The sequence below is a fragment of the Mytilus californianus genome, unplaced genomic scaffold (assembly GCF_021869535.1).
Source record: "Mytilus californianus isolate M0D057914Y unplaced genomic scaffold, xbMytCali1.0.p SCAF_4, whole genome shotgun sequence".
NCBI lineage: Eukaryota > Metazoa > Mollusca > Bivalvia > Mytilida > Mytilidae > Mytilus > Mytilus californianus.
The window spans coordinates 1,156,373-1,183,523 of record NW_026262690.1 but is presented as its reverse complement, the minus strand read 5'-3'; the positions used below and the strand labels follow the sequence as shown (position 1 = coordinate 1,183,523).

The following is a 27,151-nucleotide window of genomic DNA, read 5'->3' as shown; positions in this document are numbered from 1 at the left end:
ACTTGGGGCAGGCACAGGCACATACAAATTGTGATGAGGTTATACATGTTTGTGAGCGCTCAACCCCCCCCCCCCCCCCCCCAAAAAAAAACCCACACATACATACAATAACCTTGGACAGTGGTGGAACAACACAACATAAGAAAAATAGTTAATACTGGAAAAGCATCATAAGCTTCTAGTTATCAAAACTAGAACTTTATCCACGTCTTTTGGTCTCTGATGGATAGTTATATAATTGGCAAATAAACTGCGACTTCTTTTTTCTAATATTGATCAGTCTTACACTGTACAGAGAAATCATTTAAGATACACAAACTACTAGCGGTGTTATAGCACAACGTTTTCTGAACAAGTTTTAAAATTCTATATTTTATTATAGTGATACTCAAAGCTCACCAGTACAATGCCAGGACTGGCAATATTTCGTTGGCAATCAAGTGGTTTATTGTAATGAAATTGAAGCCTGAAGATCTATAGTATTCTGGAGTTAATTTATGATTTTTTTTTTTAAATCTTTAAAATCGTAACAATATCATCAAAATATAAAGTTCTCTTCAATTATCCCGTAATTCTAACAAGAGATGTTCTTCTTGTTGGATTTCTGTCAATGTTTTATTTTGTTTTCTTTCAGTATTTGTGATACTTGTGTCAGTAATATGTTATGGCTTGATATTTTTCCCTGTCTTTGGAGCCCTGACTGTGAGGACACCTATTGGATATATTTTGGGCACTCTCCACGTTTGGGTATTCTTGTTCGAAGCATTCTTTATCACGTTTGGCTGTTCGGATCTACTTTCATCGGTAAGTACACTTATGAAATGTCAATAAAGTTTGAAATATGAAGTCAAGAATTACTAGTGATGTCTAATCAAGTTTAGGTAATTATTTGAACAAAAATATGTGTTTAATTAATTTCTTCAACTTTTGAAATGTCAACAATCATTAGATATAAAACGTGCAGTGTATTGGTTGGTGAAACGAGAATTCATAAGCGACTTGATAACTTGGAACCAGAAAACCTGAAAGGAACAAAAGCAAACAATCAAAACAAGAAAAGGAAACAGCAGCAAAAACCATAAACTAACAACACTGACGCGTTCAAAACGATTTTTTTTATTATCTTTTATTAGGATTGTTCAGTGTGAGCCAAAATTTTAGATTGCAATAGATGTATAAATACGCGGAGAAGCTTTTTAACAGATTAATAAAAGTCGTAAAATAAACCGATACATGTTGTAACTTTCGTATAGTAAGATCAACTTAAAGTGGGGTACTTTATAGCAGATATACTAAAATCGTAGTTTTGTTGTTTGCTAACCATCCAGTGGTAAATATTTCATGAATGTTCAGGACGAGAACAAATTAACAATAAATACAATAGGTAGGTCCTGTAATAGAGGACGTCCGGGATAAAGGTCGGGGAAATTAGATTGCCACTGAAAAGGGAGGGTATATTGTATAGGGACTGAAATTTTGCCTTGTGACAGGCCACCTGCGGATCCCTCAAATAGTTGTTACAAGGGTTCTTAACGTGCAGAGAGCGTGGCACTCTCCTCACGAGGCATCGAATTAACGTCATTCTGACCGGACGTGGCTGTGTACTTTTACATCCCTTACAGCCTAACGGACGCCCCACTTTGCAAGGGTTTTACTGCCAGTCGGAAGAAGACCTGTAGTGTCCATTCTATTCCCCAGTCACCCTTTGGGTGAGGTCAACTTGAAGTGGGAAGTTTTTATAACACGTTAACTAAAGTCTGAACAGCTCACCGACCCCTCCCCTTCCCCCTTTCCCCCTTTAGATTTTTTTTAAACGAACTTCAAGATAACTTCTGAACATGTAGCTATGATTTTGTGTCCCGAACAGTTCCTTTATCAAAACATTTTGCGACGAGTTCTTTTTAAATGAGCGTATCAGATTCAAACAGATTCTCGTGCGACCATGTTTGATTTCGATCCATACCAACAAGAGATCTTTTGTAGATGATATTTTAAACAAATTTTGCCGAGTGTATAAAGAGCAGAACACTAGATTTTGTGAATTTCCATTATGTTATAAAGGAAGCTACATGCGATCAATACCACCATGTTTGTCACCCGATCAATATTAAATACGGATCGTTTGTAGAGGGTCTGAAATCATCAATCCACTAGAATTTCAAAACTTTTCGCCTTTTATGTTTCAGATGTAGATACTCTCGAAAATCAGCCAATCATTATTGCCTTTTGAACCCAATATTTCTATTCGATCCATCCGAGTTGAAAACCATTTGAAGCGGACCTCCTGTTATACATTTACCAATTGTTGGTCAAATCTAGTTTCGTATTTTTAGAGGAAACAATACAAACATAATTTTCCATATAGTTTAAAAGGGATATTCGTGAAACCAATACCGACATGAATGAGGATGGCATTTGTATTCTAATATATGATGAGTGGCGAAAAGCTGGTATAAATGGTTATAATAATGTAACATATTGTGTTTTATTGTTGCTTTCATAAACTTGTATTTTATTTTATTTTGTTTAATTCTCTTCCAGACGAATCAGTTCCTATTGGTATTACGGGACTGGCCAAAACTGGCATCTATGTTTTATCTAGCAGTTATGCTGCCAGCAAGATTTCTGTTGTCACTGAATATTATACCACACATACCATTCATAAACCCAAAACCGAACACAGTTGGACCACATACGGATAGCATGGAAATAATAAGGGGTTCTTTAGCGGGAAAACACGTCCGTAAAACTTTCCAACCTCCAAAGACAATCATTGAAGATCACGGGTAAATTTTTGCATTAAGTTTAGACTATTCAAATCATTTTTCTGGAAGTCCTTTCCAATAGCTCATACATTTATTTGTAAACTTTATTTGATCTACTGTGGAAGGAATTATGAAAAAAAATAAATATTACTTATGTTATTTAGAGCAGTTTATGCTGGGAAAACTCTTTTAAATAAATAGAAAACATTATTGATTGATTCATTCATTTTGTCATTGTGGTGTTTTACGCCGTGTGATAAATATTTGGTCATATTTAGGAGGAGAACATGTTCCAAACATATTAGTTGGTAGATTCTTAAATATGAGCTTACCACGAAAAAGATATTTCAAATGTTACTTGAAAACAGAGGCATATTGGGTAGAGTTAGAAAACAGTATTTCAATTATATATATTTACCTATTACCAGATGACGAATAATAAAAGGTTTGTTTTTTTACATATAACTCATACTTATAGACAAATATTTCTTACCTTCTTAAGATATATTTATAACGATAGATGTTTTCTCATTCTCTCAATATAACACTAATTGCTGTTTTTTATGACTGGTCTTTAGTGATGGTGAGGGTTGTAAAGACAACATGCTGAGCTGTTGTAGTTCTTGTTTGAAGCCGTGGTTGTACAGAAATAACCCTAGTATGTAAACTTATAAACTATACATAAGGATGTGTTTATAGTGTAACTTTCAACATGAAAATAGAATGAATTTCATAACAGCGTGGACATGGACACATGGTAATTAAATGTTATCGTATGTATCACTGGCTGTCGACAACAAAGACTGCACGGAATTACAGTACGCCAGCGGCCTTTCAATGGGGATATACACAATTACAATCTTTACACATGTCCATTCATAAAATAAAAGTATTTGCATGAAAGTTTATAGGAATTTGTTTTGAATATATTTATATTTTCACAACAAAAAGTTTCTTTTGACAGAATGAATATATTCAGAGTCGATATCACCAAGTAACCGAGAGAAAAAAAGTTGTTTTTTTCTTGCACAAACGTTCTGCAGCTCCTTAAAAAATAAGAAAACATTTATTGGTACTAGTTGATGTACAGTAACCTACGATCAACTTTCATAATAAGATTATTTTTGTTGGTAATAAGACCCCCCGGACCTTCTTCAAAATCATTTTCGTCCTCTGGGCTGCATATTTTTTGGCACGGAACATATTTGAATTCCCATCGAAGACTCCGACGATCAGATTTTCGTGAACATTTAAATATCATTTAAATATCATTCTAACACAAAATAACTCGTGAAAATATCAAGAAGCATATGAAATTTACGTTGATTGGAGTCAGAGTAGCTTTTGTGGAAACATTGATATTTATTTTAGATTTTGTTATTACCTGAACACTTAAAACAAAAGTTACGGGATCTATATTCAAGCAAGTAATTTCAATGAATTTTGTCTTATTAAAACTATTTTTTTTGTTATTTGAGGACGCATATTTGATGAGAAAATTCTGTATAAACGTTTATTTGCAATTTTATTCGTGCTGATTTCAAAAGCCTCTTGCAAAGCCACGCCCTCCCTTATTTTAACTGAATCAGGAATGGTCGCCCCCTTACAATTTGAATTGTACTCACTTCTTTTTCGGTTTCTGTGTTTCAATATATATCCATGAATTTAATGATATGTTCACAATACATCTGTTTTGGAATAATAAATTATGTGCATAAGACTAAACTGGTCAACTGTAACACGAGATAATGTACAGGTTATTATGTCAACATAACAGTAACAGTGTAACAAGTTTGAGCTTTCTAAAAAGCTGTGGACTGCTTCGCTCTATCCTAATTTAAGGTAATATGTGTGCATGTGGTTGTTGATTTAGTATTGGAAATGTGGTATTTTTATATATTGATTGATATAAAAGGGATTTCCTTTAAGAGTGTGCGTTATACACCCATGCTTTTAAAATTTTGTTCACTTGACTCTGGAGTTGTGCCTCTCTGGAGGTATGCCTAGGTTGGCAGAAGTTATAAAATACAGATAATGCATTTTTGTAAACATTGTATAGGAACATTGTTTAGCAAAACAAATCGTGTATATTGAAGATTAACAAAGCAAATAAACACGTATTAATAATTGACATTTCAATATTGAATTTCAGTGTGCATTATGCATAATAAAACGAACATGAATTAATAACAGTTGATCGGAACTGAAATACACATAGTTAATTTTCCGGCATTTGATGTCTTGTCCTGAGACGAGAAAAATCTGTAATTAATTCTTTATCTCATTTAAGCCAATAGCTGTTGCTGTATCTCAGTCGCATCATAAAGCAACCAATCGGAATCTATATGTGATAAGTAATTATTTCAAGATGGCGTGTATGTCGACTGAAACTAATAGCTCCGCACCGTGATGCGAAGCAATAATAACATTTAAACTGTCTAGTATAAAAGGTATTGTGAACTTATTTAATTCATGGATAGATACTAAACATGAATTAAGAAAATTAAGTACAATTCTAAATTAAATCGCTGTGATCCGTCCATTCGTTTTTCAAATCAACAGAACAGCTGCATTTAATAGGTCGGGCACATTTCCTAATACGGACATGTATTATTTAGCATACGTATGCCCCCGTCAATGCATGTATTAGTGTTTGTTTACAAATAAATCATTTTTTTTTTTTTTTTGGCGATTGACCAATCCACTGAATGATTTGCAATGCATGATGGACTACTTGTCTATAACTGACACACTATTTAATGTTTCACTTATTGCCAGAAAAGATTTTTCTTCTTTTTTTCTCTCGATTACTTGGTGATATCACCTCTGAATATACTCATTCTTTCAAAATGAACGTGACTATATAAATATATATATAAATTCATGCACAAGAAATTTTTTATGAATGGACATGTGTAAAAAAGTAATTATGTATATCCCCTGACATACTGTAATTGCGTGAAGTCTTTGTTGTCGACAGACAGCCAGTGACCGACACGATATCATTTAAATATTGTGTGTCCATGTCCATACTGTTATGAAATTCATTCTATGTGTTATATATCATTGTTTTATTAAATGTTAACAGTACAAAATAAGTCAATATGTTTTTTTAATTTGTTCATGGTTGTTGTTATCCTTTCTATGTCCGAAATGCGAAACTGTTGGTGGGTATCTACGTGTTCTTACTATGCGTGACACGAGGAATGTTTGATTAGTCTCTATGTCCTTACCATGTGTGACACGAGGAATGTTTGATTGGTCTCTATGTCTTTACTATGCGTGACACGAGGAATGTTTGACTGGTCTCTTTGTCCTTACTGTGCGTGACACGAGGAATGTTTGATTGGTCTCTATGTCCTTACTATGTGTGACACGAGGGATGTTTGATTGGTCTCTATGTCCTTACTGTGTGTGACACGAGGAATGTTTGATTGGTCTATATGTCTTTACTATGTGTGACACGAGGAATGTTTGATTGGTCTATATGTCCTTACTATGTGTGACACGAGGAATGTTTGATTGGTCTCTATGTCCTTACTGTGCGTGACACGAGGAATGTTTGATTGGTCTATATGTCTTTACTATGTGTGACACGAGGAATGTTTGATTGGTCTCTATGTCCTTACTGTGTGTGACACGAGGAATGTTTGATTGGTCTCTATGTCCTTACTATGTGTGACACGTACTATGTGTGACACGAGGAATGTTTGCTTGGTCTCTATGTCTTTACTATGTGTGACACGAGGGATGTTTGATTGGTCTCTATGTCTTTACTATGCGGGAGACAAACAATGTTTGATTGGTCTCTATGTTCTTACTATGTGTGACACGAGGAATGTTTGATTGGTCTATATGTCCTTACTATGCGTGACACGAGGAATGTTTGATTGGTCTCTATGTCCTTACCATGTGTGACACGTACTATGTGTGACACGAGGAATGTTTGATTGGTATCTATGTCCTTACTATGTGTGACACGTACTATGTGTGACACGAGGAATGTTTGATTGGTCTATATGTCCTTACTATGTGTGACACGAGGAATGTTTGATTGGTCTCTATGTCTTTACTTTGTGTGACACGAGGAATGTTTGATTGGTCTCTATGTCCTTACTGTGTGTGACACGAGGAATGTTTGATTGGTCTATATGTCCTTACTATGTGTGACACGAGGAATGTTTGATTGGTCTCTATGTCCTTACTGTGCGTGACACGAGGAATGTTTGATTGGTCTCTATGCCCTTACTGTGCGAGACACGAGGAATGTTTGCTTGGTCTCTATGTCCTTACTATGCGAGACACGAGGAATGTTTGATTGGTCTCTATGTCCTTACTGTGCGTGACACGAGGAATGTTTGATTGGTCTCTATGTCCTTACTGTGCGTGACACGAGGAATGTTTGATTGGTCTCTATGTCCTTACTATGTGTGACACGAGAAATGTTTGTTTAGTCTCTATGTTCTTACTATGTGTAACACGAGGAATGTTTGATTGGTCTCTATGTCCTTACTATGTGTGACACGAGGAATGTTTGATTGATCTCTATGTCCTTACTATGTGTGACACGAGGAATGTTTGATTGGTCTCTATGTCCTTACTATGTGTAACACGAGGAATGTTTGATTGGTCTCTATGTCCTTACTATGTGTGACACGAGGAATGTTTGATTGGTCTCTATGTCCTTACCATGTGTGACACGAGGAATGTTTGATTGGTCTCTATGTCCTTACCATGTTTGACACGAGGAATGTTTGATTGGTCTCTATGTCCTTACTATGTGTGACACGAGGAATGTTTGATTGGTCTCTATGTCCTTACTTTGTGTGACACGAGGAATGTTTGATTGGTCTATATGTCCTTACCATGTTTGACACGAGGAATGTTTGATTGGTCTCTATGTCCTTACTATGCGAGAAACGAGGAATGTTTGATTGGTCTATATGTCCTTACTATGTGTGACACGAGGAATGTTGGCTTGGTCTCCATGTCCTTACTATGTGTGACACGAGGAATGTTTGATTGGTCTATATGTCCTTACTATGTGTGACACGAGGAATGTTTGATTGGTCTCTATGTCCTTACTATGTGTGACACGAGGAATGTTTGATTGATCTCTATGTCCTTACCATGTGTGACACGAGGAATGTTTGATTGGTCTCTATGTCCTTACTATGTGTGACACGAGGAATGTTTGATTGGTCTCTATGTCCTTACTATGTGTGACACGAGGAATGTTTGATTGGTCTATATGTCCTTACTATGTGTGACACGAGGAATGTTCGATTGGTCTATATGTCCTCACTATGCGAGACACGAGGAATGTTTGCTTGGTCTCTTATGTCCTTACTATGCGAGACACGAGGAATGTTTGGTTGGTCTCTTATGTCTTTACTATGTGTGACACGAGGGATGTTTGATTGGTCTCTATGTCCTTACTATGCGAGACACGATGTCCTTACTATGCGTGACACAAAACATGTTTGACTGGTCTATATGTCCTTACTGTGCGTGACACGAGGAATGTTTGATTGGTCTCTATGTCTTTACTTTGTGTGACACGAGGAATGTTTGATTGGTCTCTATGTCCTTACTGTGTGTGACACGAGGAATGTTTGATTGGTCTATATGTCCTTACTATGTGTGACACGAGGAATGTTTGATTGGTCTCTATGTCCTTACTGTGCGTGACACGAGGAATGTTTGATTGGTCTCTATGCCCTTACTGTGCGAGACACGAGGAATGTTTGCTTGGTCTCTATGTCCTTACTATGCGAGACACGAGGAATGTTTGATTGGTCTCTATGTCCTTACTGTGCGTGACACGAGGAATGTTTGATTGGTCTCTATGTCCTTACTGTGCGTGACACGAGGAATGTTTGATTGGTCTCTATGTCCTTACTATGTGTGACACGAGAAATGTTTGTTTAGTCTCTATGTTCTTACTATGTGTAACACGAGGAATGTTTGATTGGTCTCTATGTCCTTACTATGTGTGACACGAGGAATGTTTGATTGATCTCTATGTCCTTACTATGTGTGACACGAGGAATGTTTGATTGATCTCTATGTCCTTACCATGTGTGACACGAGGAATGTTTGATTGGTCTCTATGTCCTTACTATGTGTGACACGAGGAATGTTTGATTGGTCTCTATGTCCTTACTATGTGTGACACGAGGAATGTTTGATTGATCTCTATGTCCTTACTATGTGTGACACGAGGAATGTTTGATTGGTCTCTATGTCCTTACTATGTGTAACACGAGGAATGTTTGATTGGTCTCTATGTCCTTACTATGTGTGACACGAGGAATGTTTGATTGGTCTCTATGTCCTTACCATGTGTGACACGAGGAATGTTTGATTGGTCTCTATGTCCTTACCATGTTTGACACGAGGAATGTTTGATTGGTCTCTATGTCCTTACTATGTGTGACACGAGGAATGTTTGATTGGTCTCTATGTCCTTACTTTGTGTGACACGAGGAATGTTTGATTGGTCTATATGTCCTTACCATGTTTGACACGAGGAATGTTTGATTGGTCTCTATGTCCTTACTATGCGAGAAACGAGGAATGTTTGATTGGTCTATATGTCCTTACTATGTGTGACACGAGGAATGTTGGCTTGGTCTCCATGTCCTTACTATGTGTGACACGAGGAATGTTTGATTGGTCTATATGTCCTTACTATGTGTGACACGAGGAATGTTTGATTGGTCTCTATGTCCTTACTATGTGTGACACGAGGAATGTTTGATTGATCTCTATGTCCTTACCATGTGTGACACGAGGAATGTTTGATTGGTCTCTATGTCCTTACTATGTGTGACACGAGGAATGTTTGATTGGTCTCTATGTCCTTACTATGTGTGACACGAGGAATGTTTGATTGGTCTATATGTCCTTACTATGTGTGACACGAGGAATGTTCGATTGGTCTATATGTCCTCACTATGCGAGACACGAGGAATGTTTGCTTGGTCTCTTATGTCCTTACTATGCGAGACACGAGGAATGTTTGGTTGGTCTCTTATGTCTTTACTATGTGTGACACGAGGGATGTTTGATTGGTCTCTATGTCCTTACTATGCGAGACACGATGTCCTTACTATGCGTGACACAAAACATGTTTGACTGGTCTATATGTCCTTACTGTGCGTGACACAAAACATGTTTGATTGGTCTATATGTCCATACTGTGTGTGACACGAGGAATGTTTGATTGGTCTCTATGTCCTTTCTATGTGTGACACAAAACATGTTTGCTTGGTCTCTATGTCCTTACTATACGTGACACGAGGAATGTTTGATTGGTCTCTATGTCCTTACTGTGTGTGACACGAGGAATGTTTGATTGGTCTCCATGTCCTTACTGTGTGTGACACGATGAATGTTTGATCGGTCCCTATGTCTTTACTATGTGTGACACGAGGAATGTTTGATTGGTCTCTATGTCCTTACTATGCGAGACACAAAACATGTTTGATTGGTCTATATGTCCTTACTATGTGTGACACGATGTTGGTCTCTATGTCCTTAGTGTACGTAACACAAACAATGTTTGCTTGGTCTCTATGTCCTTACTATACGTAACACAAACAATGTTTGCTTGGTCTCTATGTCCTTACTATGTGAGACACGAGGAATGTTTGCTTGGTCTCTATCTCCTTACTATACGTAACACAAACAATGTTTGTTGGTCTCTATGTCCTTACTATACGTAACACAAACAATGTTTGCTTGGTCTCTAATATGTCCTTACTATGCGTGACACAAACAACGTTTGTTTGTTCTTAATACTAGTATGCACGAACCAAGAATCCATGTGTCCTCTCTAAGCGTCACGCAAAAAATCAAAGATTTGAATCTCCATGTGGTTACTATGCATGGTATGAGAAATTATTGCTTTGTTTATTAATGTCTTTAGTGTGCGTGACAAGAGAGCTTTTTGCTTTGTATCGATTTGTCCTTTGCGTGGAACAATAATGCACTGTATGTTCATTCTAACAGACAACAATACTACTCATGTATGTATGTCTTACCACGGATAGACTTTTTCTAGAAGCACCCTTCATGTTTCTCATGTAAGTACAAACCCGGTATAATGTACGTTATCGTATGACACGGAACGTGACATTTTGAAGGAGGTAGCAAATTATCTCCCTTATTTCGAAGAGCATTTATTTTTGAATAAGTGTAAAGTAAGCTATCATATGAACCGGCTGTGACATTTTGTAAACGATCAGAGTAAATGATCTCCCTTATTTCAAAGGAAAATACAGAGAAACCATGCATATTTGGAATGAGAGAAAAGTAAGCTCGACACAGAAAAGGGAAGTAGCTCATCATATTCCTTATTTCGAGGAAAGGACTACAAACTTTGTACTTTTGGAATCTGTGCAAGATAAGTTATCTTCTGGCATAGTTTATTTTTTAAATAAAAGGCTACTTTTGTTATACAATTTTGTTTGCATATCTGTATAAAAGTTGATTTAAACCTTAGTTATGAACATTTGAGATGGAAAGATCTTCAATGGTTCTCTGTTCAATTGATTTTCAATTTTATTCATTATCATTCGATTAGGTATTATGAAGTTATAAAATGTTTGTTATAATAACTTTTTTTCAGATTTCAGATACTCGGCTAGAATTCTATCAGTATACTTTGTGTGCTTTGTCCTGGTTTACAAGGTGAGACTTCATTGGCCAAGGTAAAACTGAAATGATTCATTAGAATACGATAAATGTTTGATGTCATTATCATTATTACCTAATTTTAAGCCTTAAAAAGTCTCTGATTCTCTGTTCTTCGTATTAGATTAAATGCCTATCTTCAACACATCTGTTTGTTGAATTATGTAATCAACAGTAAAGATTTTTAATTATGAAGAAGAAGGTGGCAATTGGAGTGATGACGACGATCTGTCATGAAATCCCTTCCCATTGTGTCACTGCCATCCGTTATAAAGAGATATATTTGAAAGATAATTATTTTATCTATCTACGAATTGTCATTTGATATATTTCATATCTTATACTTCATAAACAAAATTGACTCTTTATTGTCCTAGATGAACTTTTGAAAGTTTATTACACAATTTAAACATTCTGCAAAAGTATTAGATAAAAAGGAAGATAAATAATTTTCAGAAATCGTTGACTATGATCCTTTGTATCGATCTGATGACTTAAGCCCTTTTCAACTGATTTTTATAGTTTGTTCTTATGTTGTACTGTTACACCATTGTCCCAGGTTAGGGCAGGGTTGGCACCTTCAAAGTAGTTTAACCCCGCCACATTCTGTATGTGCCTGTTCCAAGACTTAATCTCTAATTTGTACATGTCATGAGCATAACGAATGGTGCCACTTGTGAAGAAGGGATCTGCCTACCCTTCGAGAGTTCTTCAGATAAATTCCTGGTTTGGTGGGATTCGTGTACTTCGGTCTTTATTTTTCTTAGCAATTGTTAGATTTGAAATTAATGTTGTTTCCAATTTATTGGGCTTATTGATTTATTATTGCTGAATTCATTTATTTATTTCATTTATATATAATATAATACTTGTAGGTACTGTTTTCGTGTATTTGCGCCAATGTAACGTTGCGCTCACGCAAATCGTATTCTTCCCCGTTTTTTTTTTTTATGTTTTATGACGTTACGTCTCTGACATACATATGGTTATCTAGAATTCAGATCCATTGCATGTTTAAAATTAGACATCGGATGCACATCGTTATGTTGTTTAGAGATATAATATCCGAGAAACGATTGTAAGCGACAATTGTATATAAATTCAATTAAATTATTTTACGAATAAAAGATACTTAGTAAATCGCATACTCGACTTAATCTATAGTTATTGATGTGATCGGTACAGTAATGTTGTGACGACTGTTAGCTATAATCATGTCCTCTTTTTTTCGATTGTGACATCTCCGAATAAGATTTATCACCGAATTTGTACAATGAGCAACACGACAAGTGCCACATATATATATATAGTAGAGCAGGATCGTAAACCCTTCTGAAGCACATGAGATCTCCCCCGGCTTTTTAATTTGTTTTTGTGTGCTCAGAGTTACATTTTCTTGGCTGTGTTTATACTTTCTTCGTTTGTCGGGAATTGCCCATGGTGTTGTATGATTTCTGATAATCTGCCTGTCTTTTTTCTTACGGTAATGGTAAATCTAATAATTTAGAAAAGTAACAAATAAAAGAAACAAGGGTGCGGGATTTTCTCGCTGTGTTGAAGACCCATTGGTGGCTGTTTTCTGCTCTTTGGTCAGGTTGTTGTCTCTTTGACACATTCCCCATTTCCATTCTCAATTTTATTGTTGTAGTTGATACATAACCACAGAATATAATATTTGAAAAATAGTAGAAATGTAGAACACACATACTCACATATACACACTGAGTATTGCTGGATAGATTTCTAATTTTACCCAGTTAAGTGAATCAATGTAAAAAAATCAACTCATTTATCCTGTTTTCTTGACGGTTTACTTCATTTAAACACTGTTTTCGCATATTTTAGATATCGGTAGAGTTGATTATATTCTTCTTACCAACCATAGCAGGCTGGATTGAAACTATATCCTCGGTTGTAGATGTGATTGGCACTGCAGAAGACGCATTTGATTCCGAGGATGTGAAGACAGCCAGGAAAATAGTCATGTTTCTTTATTATACAATAGAAGGTATTCAGAGTAAGTAAATTATGTCATTTTAGATATGAAATGTTTAATAGGTAATTTAAAAAAAAAAGTTATTGTGTACCCCCAATTTGTTAATTGATTGTTCGAAAAAAATCTCAAAAGTATAAACGGTTGTCATTTAAATGAAAGGTATATCAAATGAAGCAGGTCATCCTCTTTTGGCAGAAGCCTAGTGCAGATTCTGATGACATTCCTTTCCGAATGCTCTAGAAACTGTCAATATGATATGTTGTACCGATGATAAAAACTGCATTCAAAATATGCTCCTGTAACATTGAATGAAAGATATTCAGTAAAGGTACGTGAATGATACCATATTATGATAGGAATTGTCTTAAATGTCGTTCGTAAATGTTTCAATTTACTGCAGTATTTTATAAATTAAGTCGACAGCAGTTTCCCGTTGTTCAAATCTCGTAAATCGAGAATAAAGAGACAAATCAAGGTTACAAACAAATCAGAGGGAATTGCAACAGGAGCGTGACCGGATGCATCGAATGGGTAAAAAGTAAAATAACAAAAATACCGAACTCAAAGGAAAATTCAAAACAAAAAGTCCCTTATCAAATGGCGAAATCAAAAGCTCAAACACATTAAACGAATGGAAAACAACTGTCAAATTACTGACTTGGTACCAGCACTTCCTAACGAGAAAATGGTGGATTAAACCTGGGTTTATAGCGAGCTTAACCTCTCACGTGTATGACAGTCGCATAAAATTCCATTATGTTGACAATAATGTGTGAGCAAAATAAACAGACATAATAGGTAAAAATGTCAAAAATAGGGGTACAGCAGTCAACATTGTGTTATAATCTTTATCACTATAAAAACAAATAAACATGTCAACAAAGAAAAAACAAAGCACATAAGCAAAAATGAAAGACAGGAAAAAATGTCAAAAGTTGGGGTATTGCAGTCAACATTGTGTTATAATCTTAATTACTATAAAAACAAACACCTAAGCGTCTCATGCTATTCATGCATCACCCGACATGCGCCGTGATTATAGATCAATTTGTGTTCATTTATTTTCAGTTTAAAGCTGTCGTAATCTATCTGACTGATTACATCAAAACTTAATGACGTTATTAATGTTATATTAAATGCAAATAGTTTGTTTCAGTATGTTTCGTGTTTGCTATAGCTGCTGAAGTGATGTTGTCAGCTTTAATCATATTCCACATGATTTCTTCATATAGGTAATGTAAATGTATATTTGAGGGTCTAAGATATGTGTTCATCAATAAGCAAGGTATGTTTCACATATGACGACGGATATTTTCCAATTGACGTAACCATGATCCCGTCCTCTATTTCTCAAATATAGTTTTCTGTGTGGTACCTTGGAGAATGCTGTTTATATTTCTGGCAATTGTTTTCTGTATTTCTCATTTGTGGTTTTTTAATGCCTCATTTTGTATCATCTCTCTTTTTCTAATTATAAAAATAACGTTATGGTGGTCTGATATTTGATATTATATTTCATATTTTGTTTGGTTTTTCTTCGCGCGTGTGTAGCTATCGCTAGTTGCAGGTGAAACCTAAAAGCTATTATATGTAAACTACGCGTTTCTGATGAAACAGTCATCAAGGCTTAACTGTGTCAATCAAGTAGCAAGTGATAACTTTGATACGCCAGATGCGCTTTTCGACTACATACGCCTTATTAATGGCGCTCGAATCAAAACAGTAGTTAAAACAAATACAATGTTGAAGAGCATTAAAAACCGAAAATTCCGAAAAGTTGTGCCAAATGAATCTTAATCTTTGCCTAAGGGTAGTCCTTTGTATATTCCGTGTGTTTTAGTTATTTACTAACGATATGTCTGTCTGATAGGGTTGGCTTCACCGTGACCTCATTTTCATAGAGCATGATCTGCACACACACAAACTCAAAAATCTAACTACATCAGATTTTCGGTTACTTGAAGTATATGTCTATTTCATTTGATGAGAAGTTCCGTTGATTATTGATCGAAATGTATACCTGATATGAAAAATTTATCTCATAGACATTCAACATAAAATTCAGTCAATAATAATCATTAAAACAGTTGAGACATTTTAGTCTGATAATTCTTGTGTACTTTTATACCCTTTTCCCTTATTGTAATTTGTTGAAGTAGGAACACACATTTATTAATAGCAGGATCGAGAAAGTGTATATTTTTACTCAGTCAAGCATGCTAATCAAATGATCTCATACATATTTTATTTATGTTTCAGGAAAAATCTGCTTGCCCTGTTTAAAGGTTCTACACATCATATTCCTCCTAGATCATCGATGAGCAACGCCGGTCTTATGGTAATCAATGCTTTGTACACAAATATAAGATACATTATTTTTTTTATGCAATTTGAAACTGTTTCTCTACTTTCCAGACAAATCACATCTGCAAAAGCATTTTGAAAATCAAAGGATGTAAGAGGTTTTGGAAAACAAATCTTTGAATTTATTAAAATCATTTTATTTTCTAGAAATTTATTATATAAAATCTAAATCCTATGGTTTTTTTTAATTTAGGTTGGTACTATGCGATATACTGGATACCAAATAGGTTATATTTTATGGGGTATGTCGTATATTTTATTGGGTATGTCGTATATAGTGATAAACAATGAAAATCAAATAAAAAACGTAGAGCTGTAGAAGTGACATAGCTTTAACGTAATTACCAGACTTATCAGACGTGCACTTGTTATTGGGAATGGGACATGTTTTTTCTTTATTTATCTTATGTTTTCAAGAAAAAAACGCAACGAAAAATTACCTGAAAAGAAAAATATTTTATTGCCGATGATAATAGAATTATACACTTGACATTTCTATATTTTAGGGTAAAATATGATGGAGCGCCCTTACACGCGTATTTCATTCTCTCCCTCCCCCGCCAAAAAGATAAATCAAAACAAACAAATGAAATAGGCACCACGTATCTCAGCAATGTACAATTGTCCCATGCTAATTTTAATTGTTATCTTGTTGCAAAGTCACTAAGAGTTCACATTGCACAACCTTGCTTTATCATTTAGTTCGATTCCCGATTGATACGATCATGCACCCCTAACAAACGACGTACACATAAATCTGACAAAGACGCCAACAATAAAAAATTAGTTCATACAGTAAACATAATGACATATTTACCTTCCCGATAAAGTACAAATGCAGTCAAACATGATTTCAAGGGTATACAAAATGAAAACAGCATTATAAAAATCTCATGCCTCCGAATCGAACCTCTGGTCGAACCCACACCAGGAACGCCAATGCAAAAATCCGAAATCTGGATGCACAAATACCGAGCCTAGTCCAGAGTCATACAACCACAAGGAACATAATAGTACTAAATGGAAAACTGTAGAGTAAATAAAACGATACACAACATCATTACATATAAGCTATGCATTCTCTAACTGTTCTTAGTACAAAAGATAGGAAGACCGTAAGCGATAGATACAGAATAAATGGTAGAATATAAACCGCACAAATACAATACACAACACTTAATATCATTTAACAGGCCAATGAATGGTATTAAGTGTTTTTCTCGGTCTTTTGTAGAAACTATATAATTGTATACTTTCAGCGTACATTGTACAAGTTGCTTTGTTTTTCTTGACGTTTTTTGTGGTAGATATCCTAGTTTCCTTATACAGAGCCGGTTTAGGTGGCACAATCACAGACCTTATAAGCGAATTTTGGTAAAATAATACTCTTATTGGGGTTAAGTTCTAAAACATAATTTATAGAAGTGTAGAAGTAACGATTTTTTTTAATCGGATTGACTAAGAAGCTGGTAGGAATAAGGATTAACGATATTTGTAATGATAAAATAATAAAACCTTGGCCCCTTTAGAATAATTGTGAATAACAAATGATTAATAGTAATAATGAATGTTTACCCAATATTTCTATGGTGGATATATTTTTAATTGACTGGCAAAAGTTCAGCGTCACCACTTAGGTAATGTAATTACACCGCGCCATATCGATTTATATTTTCAAACCTTGTTTCCTTTTAGAAATGAAATAAACAGATTTTTAATTAATTTGCAGGTCAGTTCCAGTAACTGCGATACTGTTAAGTGTATCGCAACTTGCAATGGCCAAGTTTTTATTCTTGCAAGAAAGTGGTAATGTTTTGGCGATTGAAAACAGGTATTATATTATATTACCGCAGTTCTAACATGATACTACTTTTCTTTTACTTTGAATAATCACTCAAATCAATGTGTCTTTATATCTTTACGTAATGGTCATTGTGGACAAACTTTTATAGCCTTTATTTGTTGATTTTTACGGTTGTATTAGTTACAAATGAGATAATTTTTGTGTCCACTTCATGTGTTGCTGCTATAACTTTATCAGGAACGATCACAACAGGTGTCTCTGTTATAACCTTGATCAGGAACGACCACAACAGGAGTCTCAGCTATCAACTTTATTAGGAACGATACAACATATGTCTCTTCTATAACCTTTACCAGGAACGATCACAACAGGTGTTTCTGCTATAACCTTTACCAGGAACGATCACAACAGGTGTCTCTGCTTTTAACTTTATTAGCACCATTACAATATGAACTATTTAAATCAATCCATTACTCAAGCATAGGCTACATAAGATGAACGCTAAAAGTGAGGCGAAAGAAACAAAAGGGATAATAAAACTTACCCGTGTACGTCGAAAACGGACTGACAATATTAATCCATTTTAATCCATAATTTTCTACATGAGGAAATGCCTGTACCAAGTCAGGAATATGACAGTTGTTTTCCATTCGTTTGAAGTGTTTGAGCTTTTTATTTTGCCATTTGATAAAGAACATTCCGTTTTGAATTTTCCTTAGAGTTCGGTATTTTTGCTTTTTTACATTTTTTTAAACGAAAAAACGACCAAAAGATAAACAACAGTATACAACACACAAGAAAGAAAACTAAAGACTGAGCAGCATGAACCCAACCAAACATCTGGGGGATCTCGTGTCCTCCGAAAGATTAGCAGATCATGCTACCCTCGTGGAATAATAATCCAACAGTATCGGTTAACTTTAAGGCTAAAAAAAAACATTTTTTTATCACAAATCTGGAAATGTGAAAAAAATACAATTTATTTAATACCATTTTCTTCTAATATAAAAATTAAGTATAAAAATGTATATCTCTGTAATGATGATTACTCTTTTTTATTCTAATTGCCAACTAAATGACTTAAAATGTTTTACAGACGAGGATTCTTTCTGGCAGTTTATTTTGTCTTTTTCTACAATACATTTTTGGGTTTATTATCGTGTCTGTTGCGCATTATAAAAGCTACAGTTATAGGAATATTATTTCTTGGACGATTAGACCACAGTACTCTTCCCAGGAGATTTCAACTGTTTGATCCAGGTTTGTTTTGTAAAAGAAATTGCCATGCATAGTAATATGTCTATATAAGTTCAAAAATATTAAGAACAATGTTTAAGTTGTTTATACCTGTTTTAGAAATAATGGATTGCAAATCTAACATGGACCATATTGTAAAATATTTAGTTATATTTTTACTTATATACAAATACCGTAAACTACGCCAAATGTATTTATTAATAATGTTACGTCCCCAAACGTTTTCATGCCTTAGACATCATGCAAAACAAACGAATGACATCGTCATGTAGGAAATCTATTGATCGTACGATAGTAGTAAGGGGAAATTCCGCAAATAAACTCAACATAGATACCAGGATTAAAAGTTTGTACGCCAGACGTGCGTGCCTTCTACAAAAGACTCACCAGTGACGCTAAAATCAAAAGAGTTAAAAAAAAAAGGCCAAATAAAGTACGAAGTTGAAGAGCATTGAGGACCCAAAATTCCGAAAGGTTAAAAATTGAGGAAATACCAACTGTAATTCATTGTGTATCCGTGTATAAAACTAACATGATGAGAACAATTGGTTAATGACTGCCTAACCTTCTGTATTTGCAGATAAAATATCTGTGACAAATCCTGATTAATTGGAATTTACAAACATAAAAGTAATCAAAGAAATCGACTGTATTCTTATTAGATCAACAATGACTAAAAGTTAATATGTTTTTATTAGGGTTTAATGCTTATGTTGGATTTATGCATATTGAAAATGCACATTACAACCCAGTTATTCTCACATTCCTGTCTCTCCTACAAGTTAACTTGAAGACAGAAAAAGACAACGACGAAGAAAGAGGTAATTGTTACCATATGATCTTACTTCTTTCACGAAATAACATTATGTATCCTTTAACAAATGTGGGTATTCTCATGATTCGCCTTTCTACGTTCTCCATTGGTACCTTTTTCTACTTTTAAAGGGTTCTTTTAAAATAATTGAGCAATATATTTAAACTTCGTCTTCATTGAACGCCAATTATCTCTACAGTGTCCGAATCCAGGCAATTTGTAAATACAATAGCAAAGTTACCTAAAAATCTGCATGTTAAAACAAATAAAAACACTAGATTTCTTTTACAATAACCTGACTTACACAGGTACATTAACAAATATCGGGGATTAAATTGGTTTCCTTCTTATTTTGTCTCGTTTTCATCATGTTTTTTTTTTATCATGGTTTGATATTCATTGTGCAATTATTTTCAACTCTATACACGCACTATGTTTATCAAAGCAGATATTAATCTTCTTTATTACCAAACATGCAGAACTAAAACATGTGAAGGAACAGCAGAGATCTAGACGTCACAGGGTTGCTTCGATTAATTGGTACTTAGCATGCTTACTCCACTATAACCCACACCTCCGAGTATTGAGGAAGGATTATCTAGAAACTCTCCGAGCTAAGAGAGAGATAACTGTTAAGTCGAAGGAAGCAATCAAGATCTACGACGAGCCTGAAATATCTGTGGTATATTTTTATTCAATATATCTAATAAATTTTCATAAATGTCAAACAATATTGATAGAACTAATAAATGAATTGATATATTTCTGTCTGTAGGTGTCACTGAAAGTTATATCTACCAGAAGTCATTGTTCAAACATTGACATTCAGTTCGTGCAATCAACAGCTTATTTTGATTGACATTCATTTCATGCAATTCACAGCTATTTTTTGTTACAAGAGACCAAATGACACAGAAATTAACAAATATAGGTCACCGTACGGCCTTCAACAATGAGCAAAGCCCATACCGCACAGTCAGCTATAAAAGGCCCCGAAATGACAATGTAAAACAATTCAACGAGAAAACTAACGGCCTAATTTATGTACAAAAAATGAACGAAAAACAAATATGTAACACATAAACAAACGACAACCACTGAATTACAGGCTCCTGACTTGGGACAGACACATACATACAGAATGTGGCGGGGTTAAACATGTTAGCGGGATCCCAACCCTCCCCCTAACCTGGGACAGTGGTGTAACAGTACAACATAAGAACGAACTATCAAAATCAGTTGAAAGAGGCTTAACTCATCAGATGGATAAAAATACAAATACTACAAATACAAGTGGACGTGGCCGGGTACTTGTACATCCAAACAACAAAAAGACACTAAGTTCAGATCTGAGAGTACTCGCAGTTACTGACAGCTAGTTCAAAGCTACTAACAACTAATAAAAAAAATCATGCATCTAAGACTAAATTACGCTTTTAGTGGACGGTTTGGCTAGTTTAAGACATACTTAGGTTAAATAGTTCTTCTTTTATTCGTCTATAATTGACTGTACACACTTTTAGATCTATTTCGTATTGGAGAAAACAAATCTATAAATGCACAAGTTGCACATAAATAAACTCATCATAGACACCAGGATAAAAAAAAATAGCACACCTGAAGCGCGTTTGGTCTACAAAAGACTCATCAGTGACGCTCGAAACAAAAAAGTTAAAAAGGGCCAAATAAAGTACGGAGCTGAAGAGCAGTGAGGACCCAAAATTCTGAAAGGTTTTGTCAAATACAGCTAAGGTAATTTATTCTGTGGTAGAAAATCCTTAGTATTTCGAAAAATTCAAAGTTTTATAAACATTTAATGTATAATTAAACGGTACATTCAAATTTGATTTGAGACTTCAAAATATACACAGCAACACAAATGTATACATTAATCAAGCAATAGTGTTTGATTGTGTATAGGGGACGGGAATTCTATAACTTGCATACATAGAATTACGAATCAGTTTGCAGTTTGATGTATATGAAAGGCTTTGCTTTTTTGTTCACGTGAATAGTGTACATGTATAAATTCTGGAAATACGGACATCTAATTACTGTATACAAAACCTCTCTCAGTTAAAATAGCTTCGGGTATAATTCCTCCCATTGATATATAAATCTAAATGTGCTAGCTTGGCTTTTAGAAATTATTGGAAGAGTACGGAAGGGAAAATTGAAAACAAGATCTTTATTAGTAAACCGATCTCTTAAATGACTGAACAGTAGATACAAAGATTTGGTTTGCAAGTTTGGCTGTAAAACTTATTTCAAACGGAATAGCACATCCTATGATGTTGTTTACCGAGCCCGGAAATTTAGAAACGATCTGGGTATACCTATCAATCCTTTAAATAAACTTATTCTAAAAGGGTACCAATTCAGCACTGTAATTAGATCTATGAATATGGTTTTTATTGGTATGAATATTGATTTTGTTATCAGTAAATTAAAACCATACTAAATAGTATTGTTATACACATATGCACTTTCACGGTACTACAATCTGCTAATACCTATATTTCGGCATTGCACAAGGTCATGTTTTTCTCTGACTGTTAATGACGTCTTTACACTAAATCCACTTGAAGTTGGATGTGTACTGTTTGATAGTTTAGTCTTAGATACATGATTTTTTTATTAGTTGTTATTGGCTTTGAACTAGCTGTCAGTAACTGGCAGTCCTCTCATATCAGTACTTTGTGTATTTTTTGTTGTTAGAGATGAGGGATGTATAAATACCATGCCACGTCCGGTCTGTGTTTGTTTGATGTTTTTTGCTTTGTATCGATCTTATGAGTTAAGCCCATTTCAACTGATTTTTATAGTTTGTTCTAATGTTGTGCTGTAACACCACTGTCCCAGTTTAGGGTGAGGGTTGAGCGCTCACAGACATGTTTGACCCCGCCACATTCTGCTTGTGCCTGTCCCAATTCAGGAGCCTGTAGTTCAGTGGTTGAAGTTGGTTCATGTCTGTCATATTTGTTTTTCGTAATTTGTTCCGTTAGTTTTCTGAATTGAATTGTTTCATATTTTTCATGTCGGGCCTTTTATAGCCGACATTGTTGAAGGCCGTACGGGTACCCTTAATTGCCTACATCCACTTCATTTGAACTTTGGTGGATAGTTGTCTCATTGGCAATCATACCATATCTCCTTATTTATTTTATAATAAACTATTCCATAGCAGTTGATTAAGATCTGTTCATTTTATGTTCAGACTGTTCAGTAGTTGTTTTACCTGTACACATCAATATCATTCTGAATTATCTGAAAAGGTACTGGACAGTACTGACTTGACTGCAGCCGCATTGTCTGAACAGTACTGAATTGACTGCAGTGGATAAGACTGAAAATTGACTGAAAAACTGGACATGACTGAATATTTTATTGTACAGACTTTTCAGATGATGTTAAGATCAAAATGATCGTTTCAGACTAAAATTCATCCAGTAGTGCTTCCTTTTGTACATCAAAATTTGTAACTTTTATAGGTGTAACACGACGGTAGTCACATTTGAATCATGACCTTCCGGAGCACTGAGATACCCCCTGGTTTTTGTGGGGTTTGTGTTGATTAGTGTTTGGTTTTCTTTGTTGTGTTTTGTAGACTGATGTTTGTCTTTTGGCCGTATTTGGTGGGGTTTTTTTTTTTTGTTTTTTTTTTAAATGACGTTGTCAGTTTGTCTTCCGTCATTCTTTTACAGATAATTCATTACTAAATCGACCGTAAAACGATCATTAGCTAAGAATATTGCTTGATTGATGGCTATTGTAAACGCCACTTTCAGCACTATTATCTATAGAGTGGCGATCAGTTTTTATACTTGAAGGAAGTCCGAGTGCCCGGAGAGAACCATCGACCTTCAGCAGAAAAACGCAGTCCTAGTCAGTTAGATCGGGGTCAAACGCACCTGCCACGTGCAGATTTCGAACTCACAACCAAGTGTTGACAGTGATACTATATATAAACAGTTTAGACCACTCTGCCATCAAGAACCCAATAAATAAATATTTATAAAGTCCTGAGCAAACAAAAGAACAGAAAACTGAAGATTGACCAATAAGAATTATGTTCTTTCATTAATAGTGCGTCAAAGGTATTGTACAATAACGGACTGGTATATGTCTCTTGTCTACCACTAAGAATTATCTAATACATGTAATCGTTACATGTAATTTATCAATTAGTATTAGTTCTCCAACTCACGTATGACCGACAATTGAAGTTTGAATACATAGAGATGTGCCGAACTAAAACAGACAATTGAAGTTTGCAATAAACATAGAGATGTTCATAACTAAAACCCGTAAATTGAAGTTTGAAATAAACATAGAGATGTTCAGAACTAAAACCCGACAATTGAAGTTAGAAATTAACATAGAGATGTTCAGAACTAAAACCCGACAATTGAAGTTTGCAATAAACATAGAGATGTTCAGAACTAAAACCCGACAATTGAAGTTTGCAATAACCAAAGAGATGTTCAGAACTAAAACCCGATAATTGAAGTTTGCAATAAACATAGAGATGTTCAGAACTAAAACCCGACAATTGAAGTATGCAATAAACATAGAGATGTTCAGAACTAAAACCCGACAATTGAAGTTTGAAAAAACACATAGAGATGTTCAGAACTAAAACAGATAATTGAAGTTTGCAATAAACATAGAGATGTTCAGAACTAAAACCCGTAAATTGAAGTTTGAAATAAACATAGAGATGTTCAGAACTAAAACCCGACAATTGAAGTTAGAAATTAACATAGAGATGTTCAGAACTAAAACCCGACAATTGAAGTTTGCAATAAACATAGAGATGTTCAGAACTAAAACCCGACAATTGAAGTTTGCAATAACCAAAGAGATGTTCAGAACTAAAACCCGATAATTGAAGTTTGCAATAAACATAGAGATGTTCAGAACTAAAACCCGACAATTGAAGTATGCAATAAACATAGAGATGTTCAGAACTAAAACCCGACAATTGAAGTTTGAAAAAAACACATAGAGATGTTCAGAACTAAAACAGACAATTAGCGATAAAAACAACAAAGTCAATGAAAACTTAAATATATCAAATTACAACATAAATATCTACGACAACACAAGGAAGAAGTAAATGAACACACTTGTAATGAACTGAATGTTTATATTTTTTTCTCTTTACAGGGAATTCAAGATATCAAGAAATCACCACTAAAAGTGTGAATAAGACTTTGTTGTTTATACTAAATGGAATATACTAATTGGTTAAACGTTTTCACATTCAAATTAGTATTTATTATATTACTTTTATAACAACCCTTGATATATCAGGATCTGTCACCGTTTATTTTCATACAAGCATCTGTTGATAGGATAATTTTCTGTTAGTGTTTGACAATAGAACCGTGATTGGAAGTATGTTTGATCAGATAATTTTCTGTTTCACAACAAAACGTTTTGTACAAGTATGTTTTGTATCAAATAATTTACACTAAAATTTATGTAAGTTTTATAATGTTATAATTTGTAAATAAATTATTCAGGTACTAATGGTAAGTATTTGAATTAAAATGTATCGAAAGAAAAAGATTGGTCAAGAGAATGAGAACGTTAGTGGAAAAGCATTCTTCTACCCGGCATTCTTCTACCACATTTTAGTTCAAGAAATTATCTCTAGTGCGCTTATTGTATATAAAGATACTAACCAAGCGTATTCTTGTCAATAGACATCATCAAAACTTAGCTACTAACTTCCCTTAATTAAGATAAATGAGCTTTGACCTTATTTGTCAAACACAAACAAATACGCATATTTTTTATATTGTCCCTTTCCCAAAAATAATATTCAAGGTTAAATTTATCTACCTTAATTTATCCTGGTATCTATGATGAGTTTATTTAGTATGCATTAATAGTTTAACGTATGGAGTTTTAAGTGTCCACGAAAGTTAACATCAAAATCTGATGACTTTAAATAAATACAAATACATGGTCATTATATGGTAGGAAAAATGGTGTTAAATACCACACCGATATTTTTATTTTAGCTACACCGTAAAAAGTAAGCTCAAATGACTGATAACTCCGTGAAAACAACATCGAACTCACATGGACCTAAAAATAATGAGACAAACTTCGTTGATACTCATATAGAGTTGGCACCCCTACTACACATGTACTCAGCAAAGGTAATTGTTTTTCATTACATAAGTATTCAAACAATTGTCTTAAATTTGTATAGTAGACATGGAGGACGTGTTCCTTTTAATGAGACCTTAAAAATGTGAACAACTAAGACTGAATATGTCACCAGAGAGTCATTTCATTTGACCAGTGACACTAAGTCTAAATTTCATAAATGTCTGCCAAACCCCGGGTTGATTTTCAATGAAATAGATTGGTACTTAACAAAAAGAACCATTATTTTTTCTTTATGTAGTCATTATCCAATGGTGTTTAGATTCTTTGAAATCGACAAAAGGGATTTTTGGGGGAAATTTGTGATTTTTAACTTGAAAATAATTAATTTTAAATGAGATAAAATTGAAAAAATAGTCTGGGAAAACATTATGTATTTATTAGTAATAATTGGCTTTGAATTAGCTTTCAGTAACTGAGAGTTCTCTCATATCGGTACACTGTGTCTATTATTTTATGTTAGCTTGTTTTGCTTCGTACCGATCTATTGAGTTAAACCATTTGCAACTGATTTTTTACAGTTTGTTGTAATGTTGTTCTATAACACCAGTTTCAGGTTAGTAAGGAGCCTGTTATCCAGTGCTTGTCGTTGGTTCATATCTGTCAGGTTTGTTTTTCTTAAATACTATTGTATGAATTATGCCGTTTTCATGGTTAGTTTTCAAGTTTGAATTGTTTCACAATTTTCGTGTCCGGGCCTTGTATAGCTGACAATACTGTATGGGTTTTTCTCATTGGCAAGCATACCACATCTCCTTATTCTAATAATGATATAGCCAAAACGTCCTCCCAGGTGTCATGTTTCTAGACAAGGTCCTATAATCTGTAGCCCTTGTTGAAAAAGTAATTAAAATCATCTAAGTGGAAGAGGTCCTTGACCTTTGTTGTCGAGTTCCCATCTACTGACACAATATTGGAGACACTTCTGTTAGATAGTGTTGAAACCAAAAATACGACAAAACCAGTGATAATACAGACTATCATAAGGAGACATGTAAGCCAGACTGGCATTAGGGAATATGTAAAACAGACTGTCTTTAGGTAACATGTAAGACAGACTAGCATTAGTAGGTAAAGCTAAAATATAGTACGAAATTGAAGAGCATTGAGAACCCGTAATTCCGAAAGATTTTGCCAAATACAGCTAATGTAATCTATTCCTGGGTTGGCAAATCCTAAATATTTCGAACAATTCAAAGTTTTGTAAACAGTTTATCTATTATTATGAACATATTATTGATAGTTCATGTCAACACAGAAGTGTTGAC

General features: G+C 34.5%; 1 protein-coding gene across 1 annotated transcript; it reads left to right on the top strand.

The window, feature by feature from the left end:
• Positions 1 to 640: 640 nt before the first annotated feature.
• LOC127737257 (receptor for retinol uptake stra6-like) lies at positions 641 to 25,260 on the top strand. The gene is made up of 14 exons (XM_052247804.1): positions 641 to 804; positions 2,542 to 2,786; positions 3,344 to 3,423; positions 11,401 to 11,462; positions 13,311 to 13,482; positions 14,618 to 14,693; positions 15,721 to 15,799; positions 16,019 to 16,067; positions 17,085 to 17,199; positions 17,555 to 17,656; positions 18,726 to 18,889; positions 19,585 to 19,707; positions 20,180 to 20,382; positions 24,870 to 25,260. The coding sequence occupies exons 2-14, from the start codon at positions 2,590 to 2,592 to the stop codon at positions 24,906 to 24,908; spliced, it is 1,461 nt and encodes a 486-aa protein (XP_052103764.1). The 5' UTR covers positions 641 to 804; positions 2,542 to 2,589; the 3' UTR covers positions 24,909 to 25,260.
• The last annotated feature ends 1,891 nt before the right edge of the window (positions 25,261 to 27,151 follow it).

What these genes read in the sequence shown, in the direction of transcription:
- LOC127737257 (XM_052247804.1), top strand. Translation starts at nt 2,590, where the DNA reads ATGTTTTATCTAGCAGTTATGCTGCCAGCAAGATTTCTGTTGTCACTG. An exon ending in CACATGATTTCTTCATATAG is followed by an intron (nt 14,694 to 15,720) that starts GTAATGTAAATG and finishes TTTATGTTTCAG; the next exon opens with GAAAAATCTGCTTGCCCTGT. An exon ending in TGAGCAACGCCGGTCTTATG is followed by an intron (nt 15,800 to 16,018) that starts GTAATCAATGCT and finishes TTTTTAATTTAG; the next exon opens with GTTGGTACTATGCGATATAC.